Here is a 25,220-nt window from a genome sequence, read left to right as displayed (position 1 = left end):
ACACCCCTACCTCACCCCCAGTTCTCTGCTTGTATTCACAAAGCACACGATGCCTGAAAAGTTCTATATTAAAGCAGTCTATTTGATTTTGTTTAGCACAGTATGGAAGCTATTTTCAAAGCAAATACGTTGTTTTTGTGACATCTTGTTACATATCTACTAGAAAGAGAAAACACAGAAACCCAGTTTTGTACTATTATAATGTTATGTTTTACACATTTATGCTTTACTGTTTTCACTGGTATGGTTACCTTGGCCTAGAAGTAATGCCACCATTTCTTCATGTCCTTCACGAGCTGCCTCCATCAGTGGTGTATAACCTTCATCATTGACTTCTTCCAGGCTAGCTCCTCTTTCAATAAGTAAAGCCGCAAGTTCCACATGCCCACCACATGCAGCCAAAGTCAATGGTGACTCAAATGAATCAGCAGGCATGTTCACTTGGGCACCACTGTCAAGAAGTAACCTAGCTACTTCAACATGGCCATCCTAATTACAATGCAATTAAAAAAATTAAATCAGCACCATTAAAAACAATTGTTAAAAATATGAAGATTTCTCAATTACTGTACAATGAAGGTTTACTGACAGTCAAATAAGAATAATAAATCTACATTTAGCAGATGAGAAATCAAGTATTAATTAAGACCTATCTGTATTTCTGTGGCATAGATGGGGAAATAGAGGTTGAGGCTATGAAACATGTAGAAAAATAATACCTTCCTTCAATGAAGAAGCTTATTAACCATTAGGGGAAAAAAAGACATTAAGTACATGAAACAAAAGACTACTATGAAATAACATCAGCACCTCATGGTATATACTTAAATGCTAACTAGATAAAGTTTAGAAAGGGAAAGTACAATTTTCGTCGAAACCTTAAAGAGAAGCAAACTTTTGATTAGGCAGGAAAAAAATTGGCAGTATTTTTTGGAGAAGGTAGAGAATTGTAGATAATGTGTTAGGGGAAAAGGAACACAATATGTAGATGGTACTTCCTTTTGTTTTTCAACATTTAAATGCCAGTAAAAATTAAAAGAGAAAGGAGTTCTCTCTATCTTCTGTCCCCTTTGCTGGTCTCCCTTTCCAACAGCTTTCCTAACTACTGGCAACTCCAAGACACTCTAATTTTTTTTTTAACCTCTAATATAAATTTTCCTTCTATATATTACCTCACAGACATTTCATCTTTTTTTGTACACATCACACCCATTTTTACCTCTGTGCTTGCCATGTTACACAACTTTAATGCCCCATTACAATGGTTACTTTGCCTTCCTTCGGCTCAGAATTTTCTACCTCCATATATAGTCAACTCCTACATTTCTTTTAAAGTCCAGTTTAAAACCCCATTCTCTTAGCAAGCTTTGAAATGTCGGGCCACTACTAATATCTTTCATCTATTTATAACACTTCCAGTACGTACTGATTAGGTCTACAAAATGCTCTATTTTAATTTCTTAATCTATATACCTTCTAATCTAGTGGTGGTCACAAGGATGTTTTAAGTTCCTTATCATGGGGATATTACTGATGTGTTTTATATGCATTATACCATTTAATCCTCACAACAACCCGAGAGAAGGATATTATCCTAATTTTAACAGATGGAAACTTAAGACCTTGAAAGAAAACTCGTGTTTCTTCAAAGGATAATTTACTAAAGGAAATATTAGCATGACAATAAAGAAAACAAAGATAACTCAGGTTTTAATTAGTTACCTAATATTTTAAAAAATTAGTAATTAAAATTTAACATCCTTGCAATAATCATTCTCTGAAGGGAAGTTGAGATAAGAAACTTAAATTCATTTGGTGCCTTTTTCCATCTTTGGCATGTTTTTCTCGTAAATCTGTCTACAATGTTATTCTGATCCATTTCTATGCCACAAATCATATACTGAGATACAAAAGTTTAAGAGGACTATTATTACCTGTTCTTAAGTACAAACTCTAAAAAGAGAGTTCTTACAAAAGGAATTAAAAGCTCAGAAAACACCATTCATATAGGGGGAATTATGTTACACAAATAACACTCTAATTTCAAATTTTTCAGAAGTTACATTTTTGGTTTGATGTATTTGCTATGCTTAGTATTATATGCATACTTGTGGTTTATATTCTTCTTAATATCCTTGATCAATTTTTTAAATAGTTGCTTTTTGTCCCAACTATGTAAAATCAGCATAATTATGGGAGACTAGGAAAATAAAAGTAGTTCTGTAAAGCTCCAGAAAGCATCTTTAGTAGAAGTTAATATTGTACAACTGGCTCTGAACACTGGTCACAATTCAGATAGCTGAGGTTCTGTTCTACAATAAATCTATAATAAACAAATCTTTGAACTCAAGAATAAGGTCCCCAACATACACTAGCACTGTCTTTATGAAATACACAGATACATTTCATGTATGTATTTCACCAGTCTTACCATGCAAGCCTCCATTAGAGCAGTGTGCATTTCATCTGTTTTATGCTCTTGATCTGCCCCTGCTTCCAAAAGAAATCGCACCATCTCTAGGTGTCCTAAACCAAAATGTGTAAGATTATTATAAGGTATTTTATTATTCCAAAAAATGTAAGTTACAGTATTTTAAAAAGTTATATTTAACTTATAGCAATAAATTTATAAGCATAACACTAAAGTCAGCTACAAGCCGCCCTCAACTGTCACACATAAATTATACAAGTGATTCTTGCTCTTCTACTTTTTACCCTGTTGCCGCTACTACAACCCCAATGCAACTGAGCAAAGATGTCACTGAAATCTAAAACCCCAAATATCCCTTCTATAACCTTTTCTAAGAGCTGAGGCATGCTCTATTTATTTATGGTATGGAACAAATTAGCTTTTGTGAATTAGTTGCCTGGGATAATAATAATTGAAGTTATTTCTATGAGGAAATGTGTTTTAAGTTTCAATTACTAACTCACAGACTTTTTAAGAACAATCAGCCTGTAAATTGGGAACTGTATATATAAAAAAATACTTTCGAAACCACACCATTTAGTTTACACTTATGCATTTATTTAGATATCATACACACACACATACATATATGTGTACATAATATATACATACACACACACACTCTTACCCTTGTATTTACATTTATGTAGTTTCAAATAAACCATATGTTTCAGTTCAAATAAAGACATCTTACAAGTAGTTAAAAAGACAAGGACTTCAGACACTATGCAAGTAACAATAGAAAAATGACTTAATTTTTTTCCAATATTGTTTGTTAAGAGTTGCAGTCAATGCTCAATCAGGACCAAGGGGAAGGAGCAGATGGTAAAATCATAAACAATTAAAACTAACTTCAATAAGTAACTTAGCATCTGCCATATTTTGTTTTTGCTACCTACCTCCCTCCCTTTCCTCTCTGTCATTCTCCCTTCCCAAAGATCCACATCAACGTTCAGTCTCAGCCTGAGTTCTATCCCTTCCACATCTTCTCCTTGTCAATCTATGTCCTAGAAGACCTCACCCAAAATTAGAGGAAAGGGAGAGGGTCCATGGTTCCTTGTAAGTAGCAGAGATGTTCTCCACCAGCTCAGTTCTATATCCAGCTTCTAATTAAAGCCTGCAAGCCCAACCTCAGACGCCCCTTGGAAAGCAGGGTGGGGCTATAAGCAAAGGAGAGAGGGAAGAGTAGTTATATGTAGCCCGGTCTCAAAGCTCTTCTGGCCAGCTGGGACTAAGTGGTAAAAACAGCCAGTTCCGGGTTCAAAAGTATTTGTGAAAAGGGGAGAGAGCCACCCAATCAATCAGCCTGTCCTGGAGAGGCTGTCCCAAGGCTTAATTCCTCTCCTCCCAATGAACATAAGCCTCTGCCTAATTACCAAACAGTACTAGGGAAGTAAGGGATCTCAGCTGTGTTTCCTAACCATCCTTACCTGAAGCTCTGTTAACACCAATCAAAAGCACTTTAGATAGAGCATATTTTCACATTTAACTTATATTTTAGTCATGTATGTATTTAAGGGTTATTTTAACCATTGTTTGTAAAGGAAATTTTTCCAGATGACCTTACACAACCTTGGCCACTCTAAAGTAGAATGAAACAAAACAACACCAGAGCCAGTACTAGGGTAGGGCAATCAAGGGCCTAGGTGTAAAATTTAAGGAAGTGTTCTCTCACAAGCTTGGTGGGTGAAGTGATTCAGCCATTGAGAGGAAGTGCCTCCTTGAACTCTGTACCTTGCCTTGTAAGCGCTGTTCCTTGACACCTAATGGTCAAGATTATCACTTATTTTACGATACAAAGATGACACAGCTGCAGATGGTATGAAAGCAGACATAAAATTTTTTTTTTTTTTAATTTTTTTTTTTTTTCAACGTTTATTTATTTTTGGGACAGAGAGAGACAGAGCATGAACGGGGGAGGGGCAGAGAGAGAGGGAGACACAGAATCAGAAACAGGCTCCAGGCTCTGAGCCATCAGCCCAGAGCCCGACGCGGGGCTCGAACTTCCCGGACCGCGAGATCGTGACCTGGCTGAAGTCGGACGCTTAACCGACTGCGCCACCCAGGCGCCCCATAAAATTTGGTTTTTAAAAAGTTCCTTAGTTAATAGCCATTTATCTGTCAAAAAGGTAGACTTTGAGAAGTACTGGCTCTGTGGTTATCTTTTTTAGAATCTAGAATCTAGAGCATTAACTAGCTGAAGACCAAGACACTTTCCAGACACTTGTCTTGCCCTCTCAAAGGAGGGTATGTTTCTGTATTACCAATATTTTCAGGTTGATTGACATCATTTAAAATATCACATACCCCTTTTATAGTCACATATACATATACATATACAAAGGTATGGGTACGTGTTTTTCTCACTTTCAACCAGCTCTTCCTTCTAACTTTATGAAATGTATTGACGATACTCTAGAATTGTTCTTTAGAATTCAAACTCTCTTCACACCACTTTCCATTTCTCAAATCTCCTCTAGTCTCTTCAATTTTTCTCCTTTCTTCTTAGTATCATGAGAAATAGCTTAAGAACATTCCTATTAATGGATCATTCTAGCTACTTTGATTGTATTTACGTTTAAATTTATACGCTAAATACTTCTGGAGTCAATAGGATTCTTTCGTGTGAACCATGAAAAATATTCTGACACAAAAACCATTAAAAAGTACAGTGCATAATTAAAATTAAATAACTGTTTCTGATAAAACAACTGAATCATGTAACAGTCATTTTTCATTGACATATATTTATAATATTAAGTCTATATTTTAAAATTTTACATATTAAACTCTGAAACACTTTAAACCCTTTTAGGTTAATTACATACCATATTCTATTGCCACCTCTTAATTTGCTTTTTAATTTAAAAACTCTATTATATAAAATAACTGTCATCTCATGTACTTAAAAACTTTGTTTTAAAAAAACGTTTTATACCGTACCTTTGTAACAAGCTAATGTAAGGGCACTCTCTTTAAATTCATTGGAATGCGTATTAATGCCAGCCCCATTTTCTAGCAGCAATCTGGCTACTTCCACATGTCCAGCACTTCCAGCTTCCATAAGAGGAGTATGACCATTTTCATTATGGTCCTCGATACTAGCACCGGATTCCAAGAGCACCTTTACAACATCTACATAGCCTCCAGCACAAGCGTATGTAAGTGCTGTATTGCCTATTTTAAGAAAAACAAAAAGACATTAACATAAAATATCAAAATAAAAAGATCCTAATTTAGTTAGCATCAGGAAGAAAACTGAAATGGGAGACTATAATTTTAATAAATTTAGAAAATATATATCATTCCTTTCCCATTGCCTTTTATCTTACTGAAATCAACTCCCAATTCTTTCCATTTAGTATCAGGGTCAAATATATATGGAAAATAGACACACTTAACACGACTGTAGAGTTATCAAAGAACTGAGCAATTCTGAAACTAACTTTTCATATAAAAAAAAGTTATGTTCATTGTAACCTTAATTGGAGAAATGTTTCAGAAGCTTTATGTTGGGAGGATAATTATTTATCATATATAGGTACATCTCATACTGTTCCTTTTAATTATACATATTTGATTTCCTACAAATTCAATTATCAGTTAACTGATCAAAGCTACATAATTTCAAAAACATTCCTTCTTGATGATAAAAATCTCCTGTGTTACAGGGGGAAAAAATAAACCTTCTAGGTAAAATAATGATTTCTAAACCCCTTCCAACCAGAACCTGTAAGATCATAAAAATTCTTTCAATTATTTAACAAATTTGAAAATCCTGCATGAAGATGCACAAAATATATTTTCATTTAATTTTTAGAAGTTTTATATAAATCCATCCATGCCCAAGTTTGAAGAAAAAAATAAAGTTAGTTTAAACTAAAGTCATGTCCATTGTAGGACACAATGTTTTCATAATTTTTTTTTTTCTATAGGCCACAATTTAGTAACAGTAGACAATGATAGACCTGCCTTTTGTTCCATATCCTTCTTGTTTTCCCTATCTTCCCTTCCCTTCCTCCCTGAAAAATAGGAAACCTGGATTGAAGAACTATAGCCCATTTCCAAGAGGGTAGTCCTTCTAACTGGGCCAGTGTTTAATTTAATCTAAAAGAACCTCAAAAGGCCAAGTAATCATCCTCAGACACAAAAGAGAAACTTTATTCAAAATATTTCTATACTTTAAATCTAATGCATACACTTAGGAAAATGTGCAGTACTTCATAATTAGAGCACTGCAAAAGCTGTACTAATGATGATTTTCATGTGACATAGTTATTACCAAAAGGTGCTAATATTTAACAAAACTGAAAGAAGAAACATGAATAACCTGTTGAAGACTGTGCATTGACATCGGCTTTATGAGCTAGCAGCAACTTCACAATTTTGACATGTCCTCCATTAGCAGCAGCCATTAAAGGTGTAATGTCACCTTTGATTCCCCTATCTTCCACATTTGCATGCATTGCCAACAAAACCTTATGAAAGAAAAAGTTTAAATGATATTAGAAAACAATATATTCATCAAAACATGTGGAACATGTTTACGTTAACACCTACCTAGTGATTTATAGTCAGAGTCCATAACCACAACATGTATCTAACAAAAATTTGTTGAAATGAGCCTAATGGTTGAGTTTATTTTATTATTTGTCTAAGTAGGCCAGATTAAAAAACAAAAACAGAAACAGCCCATGTGCTTTATTTTGATACTACAAACCTGTGCAAGCTCATAGTATCCAGCAGAACAAGCTAAACAAAGGAGGCTCTCCCCTTCCTCAGTGTGCTCATTTACGCTCCGCCCTTCAATGAGTAACTTTCGCACAGCATTTACATCTCCTTCTGAACAGGCTTCTGCCAAACTGCGGCTATTAGGGAAGAATATTATAACATCAGCATATAAAAATGTTAAAAATTACACACCATAAGTATTGGTTTTTGAGGTTAATCTGGACAGTCGTGCTAAACAAGAATGATCACTTCAATATGATCCATAAGAAACAGAAAACTGAAAATGACTCAGTTCACTAAAATCTACTCATAAAATTCACTGAATTAGAATTATCAACATTATAAGATATTTATAGCTATGCACTGAAGTACAAAGTCCACTTTACTATCACTGGAAAAAACCCAAAATTCTAAAACATAAAATTTATGGAAAATCACATGAACAAAATACAGGTAATAATTATACTTCCTTTTTGCTTGGTCATGAGAAAACTTATATAAAAGTTAATAAAAATATATTTAATAAAACAGGTAAAACTTATACTAATTATAAAGGTCTACTTGAATCCTTCCATCAATTAAAGGGAAATCAGACAGGAAAGTTACAAGCATATAATTTTGAGTAAAATATGAATAAACAATAAGGAAATTCTTTTTTGAAGTATTTACTTATGTATCATATTTAGTCGAAATCTGAAAAATACCCAGGCAAAGCAAATGCTAAATTCAAGCAAAAGGAAAGTAGAAAAAGTGGAACAACAGAAAATTAGACTGAGAGTAAAGTGTTTGCCCTATAAACTTCCCAAAATAATTCCAACTATGGACACTTCTAAAAAATTCTATTTTTGGATAAAATCCATCCGAAGAAAAACACTAAATCCAGTGCTCTTAATTAACATTCTCTTTATTTCAAATATAAGTCAATTCTTATATCATCCTTTTCAAGGTCCTGTCACTTCTGGTACTGAAGTCATCCATGGAACCTCTCTTCTATCCCTTTATTATTACTGCCACCCAGATTCAAGAACATCATGTTTAGCCTGGATTAATGGCAAAGTCTCCTGAACAGTCTCCCTGCTGTTACCTTTGTTTTCCTTCAGACTCTTTCAACATGGCAGCCTGAGTGAGAGATCTTGTTTAAAGGAAAGTATATCATGGCATTCTTCTGTTCAGAATCCTCCATTTGGCTTCTGATCTCACACTAAAAGCCAAAGTACTTACAAGATCTGTCCAGTGGTAGGGTCTCACACTCCTACTTTTTACCTCTCTGGTTTCATCACCTATTCATCACTCTTATTCTTTCCACTTTAGCCACACTGATTAGCTTTCCTGCTTTTCATAAAAAATGCTAATTAAGCTCCAACTCTAAGATACCTGTATTTGCTGTTCCTCTGGCAAGACCTCTCAGACACAGCTCACACCCTTACCAATTTCAGGTCTTTGCTAAAATGCCACCTTTTAAGGGAGGATCTCCTTGACTACTCTTAAAAATGCACCATGACTTCCAACCCCAAACATTGCCCTGGCACTTTCCCATTCAATTTTTCCCCATAGTTCTCATCATCGTGTGCCATGTTACATGTTTTACTTACTTGTTAACTGTATTGTCCCCTTACCTACGTCAATGTCTTGAACAACACTTAGTGTCCTTGTCTCGTAATTTCCCATTTTAAAGGACACTAACAGTCCTCAGACCCAGTGTTCTCCATTACCTTTAAACAAATGTAAGACAAATCCTTCCTACAAGACATTTCTGTGTAAGAACATCTTTTCTCTCCTTCACATGGACTCATATTTTCTTTCTTCCTCAGGCACACACACACCCTACTCTACTATCCCATTCAGGCTTGCATTCAGACATTTCCATATGTGTATGCTAGCTTTAAAACAAGCTTATAGGAATTACTGTAGCAACAGTTCAAATTTCAAACTTATGAGATCTGGCAGATGGCACCACACTTAACTAATAAAATCTAGCATATAACATCAATGCACTCCACTATATTTCTCAAGCTTTGCTGAATAAATGATTGTCACAAACATGCTCTGTTCTTCTAATATACTCAATGCCAAAGAATCAGTGACTTTTTATTTTTCTGTTCTATTTCCTGGTTGAACTAGCCTTAATATACTCTTCAAGGTGCTTTTAACTTTCTTTCTTGACAGTCTAAACAGGCACCATATTTAAGAGAATATCAATAATATTACAGGGTAGTAAAACTGTTAATTAAGAAACAGAACTTGAAGTTAACAAAAGAAAGAGGGTCAATCTATGAGAAGAACAGTAAATTAATAAAAACACAAAAATCTAAACCAATGAAGATGAATACAGAGCCAAGAGAAACAGCAAATTTTCTTGTTAATACTATACAGCTTCTTTTTCATGCTCTTAAAAGATGTTACATAAAAACACTATTATACAAAGACAATCCCTTTTTTTTTTTTTTTTTTTTAAGAGAGACAGTGGGTACAAGTGAGCAAGGGGCAGAGAGAGAAAGTGAATCCCAGTGAATCCCAGGAGAAGAGTTGGGGAGGGATGGCAAAGAGAAGTGGGACTCACCAAAGTGGGGCTCAAGCTCACCTGACATGGGACTCAAACTCATGAACCCTGAGATCACAACCTGAGCCAAAGTCAGATGCTTAATGACTGAGCCACCCAGGTGCCCCAAAAGACAATCCTTAAATGCTATTTTTTACACTCTAAACCCACATATAAAATAAAATAAAAATTTTAATTAAAGGAAAACAAGCCTCTGAGTAATCAAAAAAATGTAACATATTAATAATTCTTTTCCATTTGCTTCCTTAAAGCTTATATCCATTTTTCATATATTATCCATAATTGGTTTTATATATGAGATGGTATGATTTTTATTGAGTCAGATCACCAGAAAAACTTAAAATAGCAAAGTCACAAAATATTCACTGAGCCGTAACTATAAAGTACTATAGAAAAGAAATTGTAGGGGATACAAAAATAAAATCCCTGGGACTCACTTACATTCAAATTATGGGAACTAGATCCATGATATTTCTTGAACATTCATAAAACAAATAAATTAAAACCTTGCTATTTAAAATGGTCAGAACAGGGGCGCCTGGGTGGCTCAGTCGGTTGAGCATCTGACTTCGGCTGAAGTCATTATCTTGCGGTCTGTGAGTTAGAGCCCCGCATCAGGCTCTGTGCTGACAGCTCAGAGCCTGGAGCCTGCTTCTGATTCTGTGTCTCCCTCGCTCTCTGCCCCTCCCCCACCCATGTTCTGTCTCTGTCTCAGAAACAAACATTAAAAAAAAATTTTTTTTTTAAATAAAATAAAATGGTCAGAACAATGTACATGAACTAGAAATGGCATGACTAATTAGAAAGCATTTATTTCTTTGTCACCAAAACATTAAAAGACAACAAAATCTATTAAATAAGCAAAAGCTCTTTTATAACATATTGGCTAAGAAGTCAGTCTTGCATCACTGGTGTCTGAGCTTTGCCACTTGTCAGCTATTTGATCTTGATTAAGTTATTTGCTTCCCTTGAGCTTTTCATGAGTAAAATGAGAGTAAAAACAAAATCCATTGCTTTAGGGCTTTATGTGAGTAAAAACGAGATATCACATATAGTATTTCATATATACTTCCATGCCATGCACAAAATAAAAGCTCAGTGAACATTAGCTACTTTTAAGAAAATGTTTTTATATCAATCACAGAGAAAATGTTCTTACTTGTCCGACTGCCCTGCATTCGCTGTGCTTTCAGCTCTCATCCGGGTAAGTGCAGCAGCAGCTTCATCCAACGCACAACTAACAGACGACGTCAACCTCCGAAGCACTTCAGGATCTGCAAAGGCTTTACCATCAGCCGTAGATAATTTGCCTATTCCTATTATATTATTTTCACACCAATATGGACACACCCAAAAGGAGAAACAAAGCAAAAGTCAAGTTACTTAACTCTATATATGTTAGCAAACAACCTTCAAATGTTACACTTGACATATATATTGTCTGCCTGGAATCTTTTGGGAAATCACTGTTCTCCAATTCTCTAATAATCTTATTCCTTCCATGTGGTCTGTAAGTGCTTGACCCTGTGACTCTCTGGTGCCAGAAATGGGTCTTTGGCCTATGCTGGAACAACTAGGAGTCCTCACTCAGACTTTTGCATTGGTTTGGTAGGACCTATATGTTCAAAGGTTACTAAATTGCTAAGATGTGAGTGATGAGCTATTTGGCCACTTTCATGACTACAGAGAAAAAAAGACCACACAAAATATGTCATTTAGAGGAGAGGAGGGCAGAGAAATATAAAGAAAACAGAGTTCTGATAACGTTATTTTAGTGCCAGGAATCAGAACAATCCCCATACTTTCGGTAGATCCCCACTTTTGCTTAAGACTGTTTAGGTGGCTTACTACCACTTGTGACCAAAAATGGCCTAACAAGACATAATAGGCCATACATACAAAAGATAACCTATATATAAGCACCTATTTATTTCAAATTACATCTATAACTTATTACATGTACTCAAAATCATATCTAAAAATCATTCAGAACACCAAAAGAAAACAAATTCAAAAGCAGAACTGGTTAGTAACCACCTGCATGAATATAATTTACTGCTTTTCCAGATATCACTACAAAGCAAATTTATCTTTAACCTTTATTATTCTAACTCAGTGGTGCTTAATCCAGGCTGCCCATCTCAGCGGAGCTTTTCAAAAATACAGATGCTAAGCTCTCCTCCATCTAAAGATGTATTAAGTAAGAGGTGGGGCCTAGGCATACATATATTTTTAAAGTGCCAAGATTCTAATGCACAGCCAGGATTAAAAACATCTGCTCCAACTTGAAGATAAACACCTAGATATTTTGGATCACTGCTCCTCAACATGTGGTACATGGACAAAAAGCATTGCTGTCATTTGGGAGCATGTTAGAACTGCAGAATTTTGGGCCCGAAGATTTACTCATCCAAAACCTGCATTTTTAAAAAAAGATCCCCAACCAATTCAGAGGCACAGTAAAGTTCAAGAAGCATTATCACAGGTTTTAAAGCAAACTAATTAACTAAGACATCAATCCAAAAAAAAACCACTCAAATGGTAATAATAAACATATCCTTTCACATTGGAAGGGCTTAATAACATCATATAAGTTTGTGTTTAAAGTTCACAAAAATTGGGGTGCCTGGGTGGCTTAGTCAGTTGAGCATCTGACTTCGGCTTAGGTCATGATCTCACGGTTCATGAGTTCGAGCCCCACGTCAGGCTCTGTGATGACAGCTCAGAGCCTGGAGACTGCTTCACATTCTGTGTCTCCCTCTCTCATTGCCCCTCCCATGCTCACACTGTCTCTCTCTCTCAAAAATGAAAATAAACATTTAATAAATTAAAAAATAATAATAAAGTTTACAAAAGTTTATACTTATCTCCTCTTCTTTCTGAAAAACCCAAGATACCAAATACTACATCTTATAGAACCAAAAATAATTCTGGCAGGAAACCTTTATGATTTTAGATATAACAAATGGTCAGAGCAATCAAATTTGGTATGTGTTACAATCAAGATGTGCAAGGAATAAAGACAGTCTCAGTCTGATAAAACTGATACCTACTATATAATTTGTGTCACTAAAAATAAAATCCAACCATAGTCTGAATCTGCTATAGTATTTATTAAGATATTTATGATTAGTTAAGTATCCTAACACTATAGAAACCAAAGCCACAGACGCATTTTCACATGAGACAATAGCTCCAATTTTTTAGCCAATTCAGATCAGTTATGTAACAATTATTTGTCAATAACAGCAAGAGAACTAGGGAAGAGGATATATCTGATTTAGTAGAAAGTAACCACTGCCTTAAAAAGAAAGAACAGTGAAAACAAAATATTCCATATTAAATTTTTATCTTCTCATATCTTCATAAGTAAAGATAACAATTTTAGTAAATATAACTAGGTAGGAAGTAACCTAAGATATAAATAGTAACCCTTCAAATAACACACTGATTGAAAATGAATTCATTGTAGCTACTCTGGATTATGATGATCCTTTTTTTACTGGTCTTATCCAGTTATTAAATATTAATCAATGAAGATCAAAAATCAGAAAAGATGTGGTCAAATGATTCTTTCCCAATTCTAACATTTAATCAACTGAACAACAGAACCATGTCACTTGTGACCAAAAATGTCCTAATAAGATAGTATAGGCTACATAAAATACAGAAGAGAAAAAGTACATTGAAAAATTACCTACATTTCTGATTTTAAGATAATTATTTTCTCTTTTTTACCTAAGACTTACTCAACCTAATTCCCACTTATGAAGACAAAAAAAAAAAAAAAAAAAAAAAAAAAGAGAAGTAATGGACTTAGCAGAACAGAATAAACAGAAACATAGATATCAAAAGAGAAACAAGGTGATCAGCCCATCAGGACTCAGGAAGTACAGGTCCCAGATACAGGGGTAAGGCTTGGGTCATTATACAGAGAGACTAGCTGAACACTGTGAGAAGCAGTCAAACACTCAAAGACTCCATTCCCAAACAGCACAGCCAGATGATTGTTCTCTATAGAAACCAACCAGAAAGGCCCAGGATTAGTAGTCATTAGATACAGATAAGAAAGAGACGTTATACTAAATGGAAATGAAGATTAAATAAGTGTATGCATGTCAAACAGTGAGATCCTCAGCCTCTTCCCACTCTAAGCTCCCAAAATTCAGGTAGCCAGGTTTATCATTCACCAGACAAAAACTGGTAAATGTCTCTGTCAAGAAACTGAAAAACCCCAGAGAAAACACTTAAAGATACTGACATTTGGGGAGTTTTCCAAGAAATGAAAGGGTCTCTACCAAGTCACTGTGTACTGGAAATTCTACAATGTTCCCAAGATTACCCAGCTCTGGTGAACTCCCTCTGTGAACTAACAGTCTTGGGACTGTGGATTTGATAGCTTTTATCCCCATGATTAGGTTACATAATGTGGCACAGTTGACCTAAAGACAGGAATATTATCTGAGTGAGACTGACCTTATCACATGAGCCCATGAAAAACAAAGCTTTTCTAGGCTAGTTGGAGAAAGGGAAATCAGAGATTCTTACCATTAGAAGGATTCTACTGTGCTGGCATGAAGATGGACTGGGCCACATGTTAAAGAATGAGGGCAACCTCAAGAAGGTAAGAGCAGCCCCAGCTGACAGTCCACAGGAAATCAGGATCTCAGTCCTACAACTCCTATCAACAACAATAAGCCTGAAAGCAGATTTTCTCCTACAGCCTATAGATGAGAACTCTACTCATCAGCAGATACCTTGATTTCAGCCCCTGAGACTCTGGGCAAGAAAATCTATCCACACTGTGTGCCCATATGTCTTATTTACAGAAACTAAGGAATAGTAAATGTCATGCCACTATGTTTAGAATAAACTGTTGTGCTGTAATAGTAAACCAATTATATAATATCTATCATTTACAATATATAATAAATACTGCATAGTGAAACCCACCAGTTGACAAAACATGCACATATACCTTCCAGTGTAGCTTTTTATGGCTATGCTATTGACTAAAAAAAAAAAAAAAAACAAAAAAACAGACTTTTTTTGTAGAAAATCCGAAATGTAAAGGGCAGCCAAAATATTCAAAATGTGAGCAAAATTTTAAATGCCGAAAATTCTAATGATATGGAGAAGGAAGACATAGGAAAAGTTGCAGAGATAGCAGACTACTATAAATAAGTGTGGCATTAACTTTCAGAACTGCAACACCAGAAATTAGGAGACAATGGAGTAATAATTTCAATAGTCTGAAAGTTATTTTTACACTAGAATTCTATATGTAGTCAAACCATCAAGTATGAGGACAGCATCAAAGGCACTTTCAGGCAGAATCAAAAACTCTTTATTTTTCAGGCATACTTTCTCAGGATACTTAAACCATGATCAATCTCTACACCATGAAAAATGAAGCCACAAGAGTGGTTCTGTGATACACAGGAAATACATACACCATGAATAACTGTTCATGCCAAAGCCAAAATGAATTTGAATCTGGTCAAATATCTGGATCTGAATTCTGATTTACAGGAAATACAACATGCACAAGTGCCATAAAATGAGTCAAATAAAATCTATTTATTCAACAAATAAGTGGGGGGGGGGGGGGAAGAGGAAGAAGGAACCTGTTAACAATTAAGAACTCAAATTAACTTGAAACTTTAACATGAAAAACACATATAATTTTACATACAAAAATATGTAAATATGAAATAGGTGAAGGAGACTAAGAGTACACTTATCATGATGATCACTGACTATGTATAGAATTGCTGAATCTCTGTATTGTATACCTGAAACTAATATAACACTACATGTTACCTATACTGGAATTTAAAAACTTATACAAAAAATGAAAAATTTGTTTGGATCCTAATTTAAATAAACTAAAAAAGACCATTATGAAACAAGTGGGGAAATCGAAACACTGACAGGGTATTTGGCAATAATGATGGAATTAGTATTATTTTTTTCTTTATATGCAATGGTATTTGGTTATTTTTTTTAAAGGTCTTAATTTGCAGTATATACTGAAGTATTTATATATGAAATTATATAATGCTTAGTTTGCTTTAAATTAACATGGAGGGGAGGGGGAGGGGATCTCAGCAGGGTGGTAACAAATTAAGATGAAACAAGACTGTCCACGCACTGATGGCTGTTTAAGCTGGATGATGGGTATTCCCTCTGGGTTTATATGTAAAATATTTCATTTAAAAAAAGAAATAAAGGAGAAAGGGAGATGAGAAGAAGAGGAGGAAGGAAGGGAGGGAGGGGGGAGGCTAGCTACTGTAGAAAAAACAGGGAAAAAATGGTAATAAATACAGAAATGAGAAAATGAGGCAACTATTAGTATCCTATGAAAAGGAACTCTTCCTCCATTAGTAGTAACTCCTTTCATCAGCTGAAATCTACTTTCATGTAGCATTTTTCAATCTGGTTCTGCCTCTTGGGAGCACAAAAACAAAAACAAATATCCCTCTTATATTCAACCTGAGGTTTCCCATCTTCAGGACAAACATTCTCTTTTCCTCTTACGACACATTTTCAAATAATTTCACAATTCTCATTTCTCTCACATAAACTCCCAGAGCAACACCAAATTTCTGGCAAATGCTAACATTCTGTATCAACTATTCTGTACAAATAGTTTTCTATCTTCCAGAACAGAACCTTGCATGTGCCCCTACTATGTTTTCATTTGTATTTGGTCAAGATCCCTTTAATAATCCATTCTATAATTTTACTCAGGATAGAAATCAAATTTAACCATGAGTGCTTCAAATATTTAGATGCTGTGTTACAAGATATTTATTGAAAGGATTACCAGATAGTAGTAGGTTGGTTTTATGCTATATAATAAAGTAGCAATTTGCATGTACTGCATGTACACTGTATAGCAAATCAGGATGCTAAAAAAATGATCAATTAAGGTTCACAATATATTTATATACACTTTAGAAAAATTAAAGTGGAGGGAAATCTGGTTATTTATGGTTATTTAAAATGATCATAGAGTGGCGCCTGGGTGGCTCATTCAGTTAAGCATCTGACTTTGGCTCAGGTCATGATATCATGGTTTGTGGGTTCTAGCCCCATGTCAGGCTCTGTGCTGACAGCTCAGAGCCTGGAGCCTGCTTCAGATTCTGTGTCTCCCTCTCTCTCTGCCTCTCCTCTGCTCGTGCTATCTCTCAAAAATGAATAAATGTAAAAAAAATTTTTTTTTAACAATCACAGAGATTTAGAATTTCTTTTCCTTTATATTTTATATATATGGTGCCAAATCTTTGACTATGTATATAATCTCTAACTAAAACACTGCTCTTATGGGGTGCCTGGGTGGTGGCTCAGTCGGTTGAGCGTCCAACTTCAGCTCAGGTCATGATCTCACGGTTTGTGGGTTCAAGCCCCGTGTCGGGCTCTGGGTTGACAGCTCAGAGCCTGAAGCCTGCTTCAGATTGTGTCTCCTTGTCTCTCTCTGCCCCTCCCCTGCTCATGCTTTGTCTCTGTCTCTCAAAAATAAATAAATGTTAAAAAAAAAAAAAATTAAAAAAAAAAAAAACAAAACAGTTGCATGTTCTAATGACTGAGCCAGCCAGGTGCCCCTAATCATAGTAGTTTTTATTAGATTTATATGTAACTTTGGAAAATTAGATAGATTAATTACATATGTAAAGTCTGCAGACCTACCTGCAGCTTCTAGTAAAGCTTCCAGTCTGGCTTGTGTTTCTGGATCTACTGTCCTGAGGTCTGCACCATCAGCAGTACCTGACAAGAGCAACTTGGAAGCTGTTTCCAGCATTGGGTTTTCCAAATCATCCTGATCCAAAATGAAAGACTCCACCTAGAAAACAAAACACACACACACACAAAAAAAAAAAAAAAAAAAAAGGAAGGAAGGGAGAAATGAAAGGAGAAAGGGAAGTGGTAAGAGAAGTAAATAGAAGAAAAAGGAAGAGAGAAAAAATATATTTTAATGTAAATATCATGATAAATACAATCCTAAATAAATTCAAGCAATAGATAAGCCCACTGTTTAAAGGAGAAATTACATTTGTAGAAGAACTTAAGAATGTGCTACTCATATGCAGGTCTCTCTTTTTTTTTTTTTTTTTTAACTAAAATTAGGTATTCTTTTCTATTTTAATTTAATGGGGCAAGAGTGAGATACGGGGAGCTATGAGGACTTAGACTGTGAAACCTCTGACTTTAGTAGAGGACCTAAATCAGCTGTTCTTAAATGTTTTGCTCTAAGGACCCCTTTACACATTTATAAAGTACTGCACTCTCAAAAACTTCAGAGAAGGATTAAATATATTAATATTCACCTACAATATCAAAAAAAAATCAAATTTGTTAATATCACCACTGGTTTTATCAGAAAAGTTTTTAAGTACTATGAAGCCCAGGCAAATACAATTTAAAATTCCAAGTTGTGCTTAAAAGCTTAATCTTATCATTGGCAACAAATACTGCCAAAAGTTTTCCTTAAAGTGACAAGTTCATTTTCATCATTTCTGATGAGAACATATGCCAAATACCCAAGTTTGGTAAGTGTACTGTGTCCATCAGTTATATTTTCTAGTAAAAATGGCATTTCGTGAAAATAAGAATGGCTAATTCTCCTCACATCTCAAAAAACAACAACAACAACAACACAGAAGTGCTTTATGTGTACCTCCCATTTTGTCACAAACAATTATATTAAAAGGACATGTATTCAAAGGTGCAAATTTCACAAAATTAATATTTATTGCTTTCCCCAGATTATTTCTAAGGTGAAATTGGCTTTTTTTGTTAACTGTGAGTACACAGAAGAATAAATGACACTAGTACAATTTTATGCCATTGCCTTGACTACAGTCCAGCAGTTTTACCTACCACTGCTTTTGCATCATCAGTGCAAATGTCAATACAGTAAAAGAAGCAAATAACATCTCAGTATTGTTATGAAATAGTTTTGACCTCTTTGATATCCTGAAATGGTCTCTGGGACCCTGAGGGACTATGGACCCACAGTAATATAGTAACATATACCAAATTCAATTTTTTAAAATGTAAAGAATTAGAATATAGCAAACACTTAAGACATGGGGAAGTCTTGTGATCTCCCTTACCATTCTGCTACTTACAAGTAAGTACTGAGCTATATTCTCGTGTTTGCTGATAAAAAGTTGATAATTACTATATAAAATATCAGTAATTTACATATTTATTTCACAAATCTAAAGTACTTCTAACACTAATAACTAAAATAGAAAAGAAATTAATAATCTAGAACACAATTATGCTCATGCCTACTATCTAAATGTAAGAAATATGAAAAAACCGTAAGCAATAAATTTTTAGCCATTATAACATCAGAAACTGATGATCAGAAACTGATCTTTAAAAATCACCTATCTAATAACCAGGAATAACTGCTATATTTAACCAACACATATTTAATACTGAATGTTAATCTGGGAGGAAATAATATCTTTCTCTCCAAATTTCCATTAGATTAACATAGTTTAGCATGATTTCAGATTTCTAATGCTTCAAATACAAAGACACTGAATACTCTGAAAATAATCTCTGTAAATATTTGAAAAATTTCACAAAATTTTGCAGTATATTAACTTTAGTCAATCAATAACAACTGTTAAAATGATAGGGAGTTAGGGAAAAAACAAGATTATATTCTTTTTAGTTGTAAATTATCCTTTAAGGTAGTGGTATAAGCATAAATGTTATATTTTAAGAAGTAGACTTTTGGACACAATTTAGCCATAGCAAGTTGTGATTCAAAATTATAGCATAATAAAAACTATGTCTTCTTATCTTCGATGAAGGCCAGATGAGTCTTTTTAAATTTTTAATTTGTTTATTTTTGAGAGAGAGAGAGAGAGAGTGTGTGTGTGGGGGGGAGGGGCAGAGAGTGAGTGAGACACAGAATCTGAAGCAGGCTCCAGGCTCTGAGCTGTCAACACACAGCTCAATACGCGGCTCAAACTCATGGACCGTGAGATCATGACCTGAACCGAAAGTGGGATGCCCAAGCAACTGAACCACCCAGACACCACCCCCCCAGATAAGTCTTTTTAAAGAAAAAGTTGTTTCCCAGTGAAATTTTCTGTTAAAATATCTACAACTTTCCAATCCAATGGGAGAAGACAAAAGAAAAACAAGGAAATGAACATGGAAAAATGAACATAGGTAAAATAAACAAATGAAAAATTAAATAATATTTCAGACTAGAATTTTAGAAAATAAAGTATCTCAAAGAGCAGTGCATGATTAAGTGCCAAATCGAAAGTATAGATCAGAGGTATTAAAACTGTTCAAAGACATACTGCTTGCAGAAAGATAAATATGAAAAGATTTTGACCAAAATAACAAATTTATCTAAGACAACAGAAAAAGGAATGTGGCACTGGTAGACAAGCATAAAACTTCTATTTTCTAGAACAGAGTATTTTACTGTAGGGAAGGTCAGAAAGTTAGCTCACAGAAGGTATTAACTTTCAATCAAAAGTGATTTTCTGACATAAAGTCCCCTATGCCACGCTGTTGCCCTAATTGAGCTCGGTGAAAATTTATTAAGAAAAATACATTTCAATCTCTTCATGACAGTATTAAGTACAGAAATATGTTTTCGGGGCATTTGGATGGCTCAGTTAGTTCAGCGACCAACTCTTGATTTTGGCTCAGGTCATGATCCCAGGGTCTTGGGACTGAGCTTCGGTTCTCTCTCCCTCCCTCTACCCCTTTCCCATGCTTGCTCTCTATATTGAGTTAAAAAAAAACATTTTTTAAGAGAAATATGTTTTCTTATTGATCACAAACTTCTCCACAAAAGTTGATTTTTAAGTCCACTATTCTTACTTTGTGAAAATCTTGATAAGTTAAAATATAGATTTTTTGGGGGGGTAGTGGGGGAAGATCATATGAGCAGGGGAAAGGGACAGAAGAAGAGAAGAGGTGAAACAGAGAAAGAGAGACAAGAGAATCTCAAGCAGGCTCCATGTTCAACGCAGAGCCCGACACCAGGCCTCAATCCCACACACACACAAAAAATTGTTTGTTTATCTTTTGGGCGCAAGGCAGAGAAAGCAAGCCAGGAAGTGGCAGACAGAGAGAAGGGTAGAGAAATCCCAAGCAGGATCCACACCCTCAGCACAGAGCCCAATGCCAGGCTCAAACTCACAAATGGTGAGATCATAACCTGAGCCAAAACCAAGAGTCAGATGCTCAACCAACTGAGCCACCCAGGTGTCCCTATATGTAAGATTTTTTTTAAAGGCACGGGGGAGAAAGAAAAGAATAGGAATGGAGATAAGATATCCCCCCAGTTTGAGATTAATGAAGAAGAAATTAATTCAAAGGACACTGTTAGGATCTAAAGACCTAGGTACCAACACTGGTTCAGATGCTACCTGTGCAACCTAAGCAAGTCTCTCAGCCGTCTCTAGATCTTTATTCATAATGCAGTTTTTTCATAAATGTATTACATGTGACTTACTATAATATTTATTGCCTTTCTAAACTCCATGGAAACAGGAACTTTGTTTGGCTCACTGATACATATCCACCAACTGGAACTATGCCCATCTTATTGTCAGGACTCAAATAATTCTTGAGTAAATAAAAGATGGTTTGGGGATTTTTCACCTTCAGATTCTAAAAGGCTGTAGTGTATTTGGAAAGGGGAGACGTAGTTAGAAGAAATAAATTTAAAGGTATATCTTACAGATATTGAAAAATCATACATAGGGCAACATTAAGTAACAGGTAGGGCAAAATGCTCATCATTAGCCAACAGTCTTTGTGCAGGAGATACTACTGTTTAGTTAGCAGTAGAGGAGATGCAGAAATGTGCAAAATCAACTCTACTATCTAGGAACTTATTTCTTTAATGAGAGAGCCAAAGTATGCACACAAATGAACACTATTACAGGGTAAAAAGTACAGAAGGGAATGGGAGGAGGAAAAACGCTGTAGGAAGTAGAAGAGAACTTCCTCCCTTAATACCAATTCCTCTTTCCTCAACTGGAAAGATTCTTCTACTACATTACAGAACAACTGGAGAGAGACTGACATAGGGGATGCAGTCATAAAAATACAAAAATAAATAATCCTTTATTCAAAGGTCAACTGAGTTATGAGCATATCTGGCTCTACCATATCCTGAGCTAATTCAGATTAAAAACTAAAATGTATTTTCCCATTGACCTTACTCATTTTTATTACATTATTTCCATAGCAAAAAAGTTCATTTTGAACCACAGCCAAGTTCTAGAACATTAAAAATGGCCTGAATAAGAAATTCACATAGGGACACCTGGGTGGCCCAGTTGGTTAAGTATCTGACTCTTGATCTCAGCTCAGGTCATAACCTAATGGTTTGTGGGTTCAAGTCCCATGTTGGCCTCTATGCTGGCAGCATGGAACCTGCTTGGGATTCTGTATTTCCCTCTCTGCTCCTTCCCTTCTTACACACACACTCTCTCTCTCAAATAAATAAACTTAAAAAAATTAAAAGATAAAAGAAATTCACATAAATATTTTGAAACATTTTTTTGTCATAGAATTTTTATTTATTTATTTTTTAATATGAAATTTATTGTCAAATTGGTTTCCATACAACACCCAGTGCTCATCCCAATGGGTGCCCTCCTCAATACCCATCCCCTATCCTCCCTCCCTCCCACCCTTGAAACATTTTTTTAAATGAAATGTAAGATAATTTCCATGAAGAGGGGAGAGATATAAAGGAAAGGTAGGTCCTTATTAAATTTATTCTTTAAAGGAAATAACTTGTCAAAGTTATTAATATTCAAAGCATGACAATTTAAGTTATATTTAAACAATTTTGGATATATTGTTTTCACTAGCTGGATATTTTATGAAATGGTGTGTGTACATCAAGTTCTTGTCTAATATAAAGATCCATCAAAATGCAAGGGCCTTAGAAATTACCAGGTTCATTTCATTGTTACAGATGAGAAAACAGAAGCACAGGACCCCCATTTAAATAGCAGGTTTCTAAATATCTAGCACAAAGAGACCAGTTATCCAATTAACTAGTTCAATATTCTTTCCACTAGAAAATTCCATGCTGGAGTAAAAGGGTTTTTTCACTCTGCTCTAAAAAAGCTGACTTTAAGTTCTATATTTAGGGACAAAGCTGTCACTACTTGAACATACTGTGTAATTACTGATATTAAGACAACTAACATTATATGCCCCTGAGTTATGCAACATAAAATACACAGTATCTCCTATGAAGTATTCTTGCCCCTCTGAAAACAATAATCTAATAGAGCCCTCAGAAATCATTTCTAGTTTATAAAAATTAAGGCAAAGTTAATGGAGCAAGTTAAATCATTGTTTCTCATTCTTGGCACTATTGACATTTTGGGCTGGATTATCTCTGTTGTTGGGGGCTGCCCTATATATTTCAGAATGTTTAGCAGCATCCCTGGCCTCTACCTTACTGGAGGCCAGCAGCAATTCTACCACAGGTTGTGACACCAAAAAATCTCCAAACATTGCCAAATGTCCCCCTGGAGGAAAAACAAAAACGGACAAAAAGACCCTGGGAGGTGAGAAGCTGAGAACCACAAAGTTAAGTAGTAAATAAATAAATAAATAAATACAGACAGACAGACAGACAGACAGACAAAAGTGAAATGTGGAAAATGTTTATTGAAAAAGGCAGAGAAAGTAAAAATGAAGAACTGCTCTAAATTAAAGAGACTCCAAAGACATAACCAGCAAAATAATACAAACCTTATGAAATTTTTGTTAAGTTAAGAAATCTGAGTATGAACTGGATATTACATAGTATAAAGAAATTATGGTTAAGTAAGAAAACACTCATCTTTTAGAGATGCATACTACAGTAGCCATATACAGGAATAGTTCTAGAAATGTGCCATAAAAATATTCAGGAAAACAAAGTTGTGTGGCAAATTCTTGATAACACTGAATCTGAGAAAAAGGTTTATAGTGACTTTATCATACTTGTCTCTATGCTTTTGTACAAGTTAAAGCCTTTTGGTTTTGAAAGATTAAAGATGATGCTTTAATCAAAAGAAGTTGCTTTTGTTTAAAAAAAAAATCGTTATTTAACAGTACTACTATTTATTTAGATTAACAAGGTAATCAAAATTCTTTTTTACTTTCTCATATGCAAATACTTAACAAAGAAAACCAAGGTCTTTTAATAAAGGTCAGGACTTGAGGATGTCTGGGTGGCTCAGTCGGTTGAGCATCTGACTCTTGATTTCGGCTCAGGTCATGATCCCAGGGTCGTGGGATCAAGCCCCATGTCAGGCTCAGAATGGAGCCTGCTTAGGATTCTCTCTCTTTGCCCCTCTCCCCCACTCATGCTCACTCTCTCACTCTCTAAAAATAAAATAAACAAAAACCCAAAAAACAAAAAGGTCAGCACTGAAGGAATTTGCTTATACCATTAATGGTACTCCCAGTCCTTTTATACTAAAACACAATGCCATATAAAAATTTGGAAAAGAAGAGCCATCTGGCCAAACTGTAAATATTAGCATTACATTTCAAACTAACTCCTTATCAAAACAGATAAATTATCACTGCTATATTAAAGAGAGAAGTCCATCTAGTAATAAACTGATATTTACTCCCCAGAATAAAGATATAGTATATTCTGATTAACTAGACATCAAATATACCAGTTCCATCTGATTTAACAAATATTCACCACCAATTACATACAATGTGCAAAAAGCAGTAAGGCAGCCAAAGGAGAAAGGAAATACAAAAATCATTTTATTATAATCGATGCCTTCCACAAATATACAACACAGAAAGGCAATTCTATGTGCAAAGAAGTAACTATACCAAACAAGATTGAAAAACAGTACTAAATAGACATTAATATATCATTATATAGAGAAAGGAAAAAACAATTCTGAATGAGAATGGGTAAAAAAAAAATAATGCTTAAGGAAGAGGAGGCCTTTCAATATTGTGCTGAGTTCAGAATTCATATGGTAGGTTACTGAAGGATTTAAGTATTAAGATAACCAATTTTTAAAAAGATGGTTTTGGACAGATGTGACAACAAAGACAAATCAATTAGGAACTTACTTCAATACATCAAATGAAAGACTATGTGAGGTGAGAATGGGAAAAAGAGTCACTCTCTGAGGATAAAATACTTTACAAAATGAGAATTTTGGACTTCAGACCAATTTTGGACTCCAGAATTTGGACTTCTTGACCTTTAATATTCCCCACCCTTCTATCCCACCCCTATCCATCAATTACCACTTTTGCTGTTCTGGAAACTACCTTGCCCATTTATCATTCAATTTAAGGCTGGTAATCAGAATTTTAAGATGATAATCTACATTTCAAGAAAGATCATCTAGATCTTGATTATATTACAAATGTTTTTAGAATAACAAAGAATTCTTACACTTGCTCCAGGAA

At 34.8% G+C, this 25,220-nt stretch overlaps 1 protein-coding gene across 7 annotated transcripts in view; it reads right to left on the bottom strand.

Annotated features, from left to right (window-relative positions):
* The window catches only part of ANKRD17 (ankyrin repeat domain 17), a 166,244-nt gene that overhangs the window by 66,583 nt on the left and 74,441 nt on the right, over positions 1–25,220 (bottom strand). For all 7 annotated transcript variants that reach the window (XM_086704865.1, XM_086704866.1, XM_086704870.1 and 4 more), the window contains exons 2-8: positions 17,454–17,607; positions 10,921–11,077; positions 7,191–7,338; positions 6,801–6,948; positions 5,414–5,647; positions 2,432–2,526; positions 252–489 (exon numbers count right to left, since the gene is read on the bottom strand). In XM_086704865.1, coding sequence (XP_086560991.1) covers positions 252–489; positions 2,432–2,526; positions 5,414–5,647; positions 6,801–6,948; positions 7,191–7,338; positions 10,921–11,077; positions 17,454–17,607 — 1,174 coding nt within the window. The remainder of the gene's footprint in view (positions 1–251; positions 490–2,431; positions 2,527–5,413; positions 5,648–6,800; positions 6,949–7,190; positions 7,339–10,920; positions 11,078–17,453; positions 17,608–25,220) is intronic.

The sequence above is a fragment of the Puma concolor genome, chromosome B1 (assembly GCF_028749965.1).
Source record: "Puma concolor isolate L17-30 chromosome B1, mPumCon1.1.hap2, whole genome shotgun sequence".
Classification (NCBI taxonomy): Eukaryota; Metazoa; Chordata; class Mammalia; order Carnivora; family Felidae; genus Puma; species Puma concolor.
This window is presented reverse-complemented; position numbering and strand designations above follow the sequence as displayed.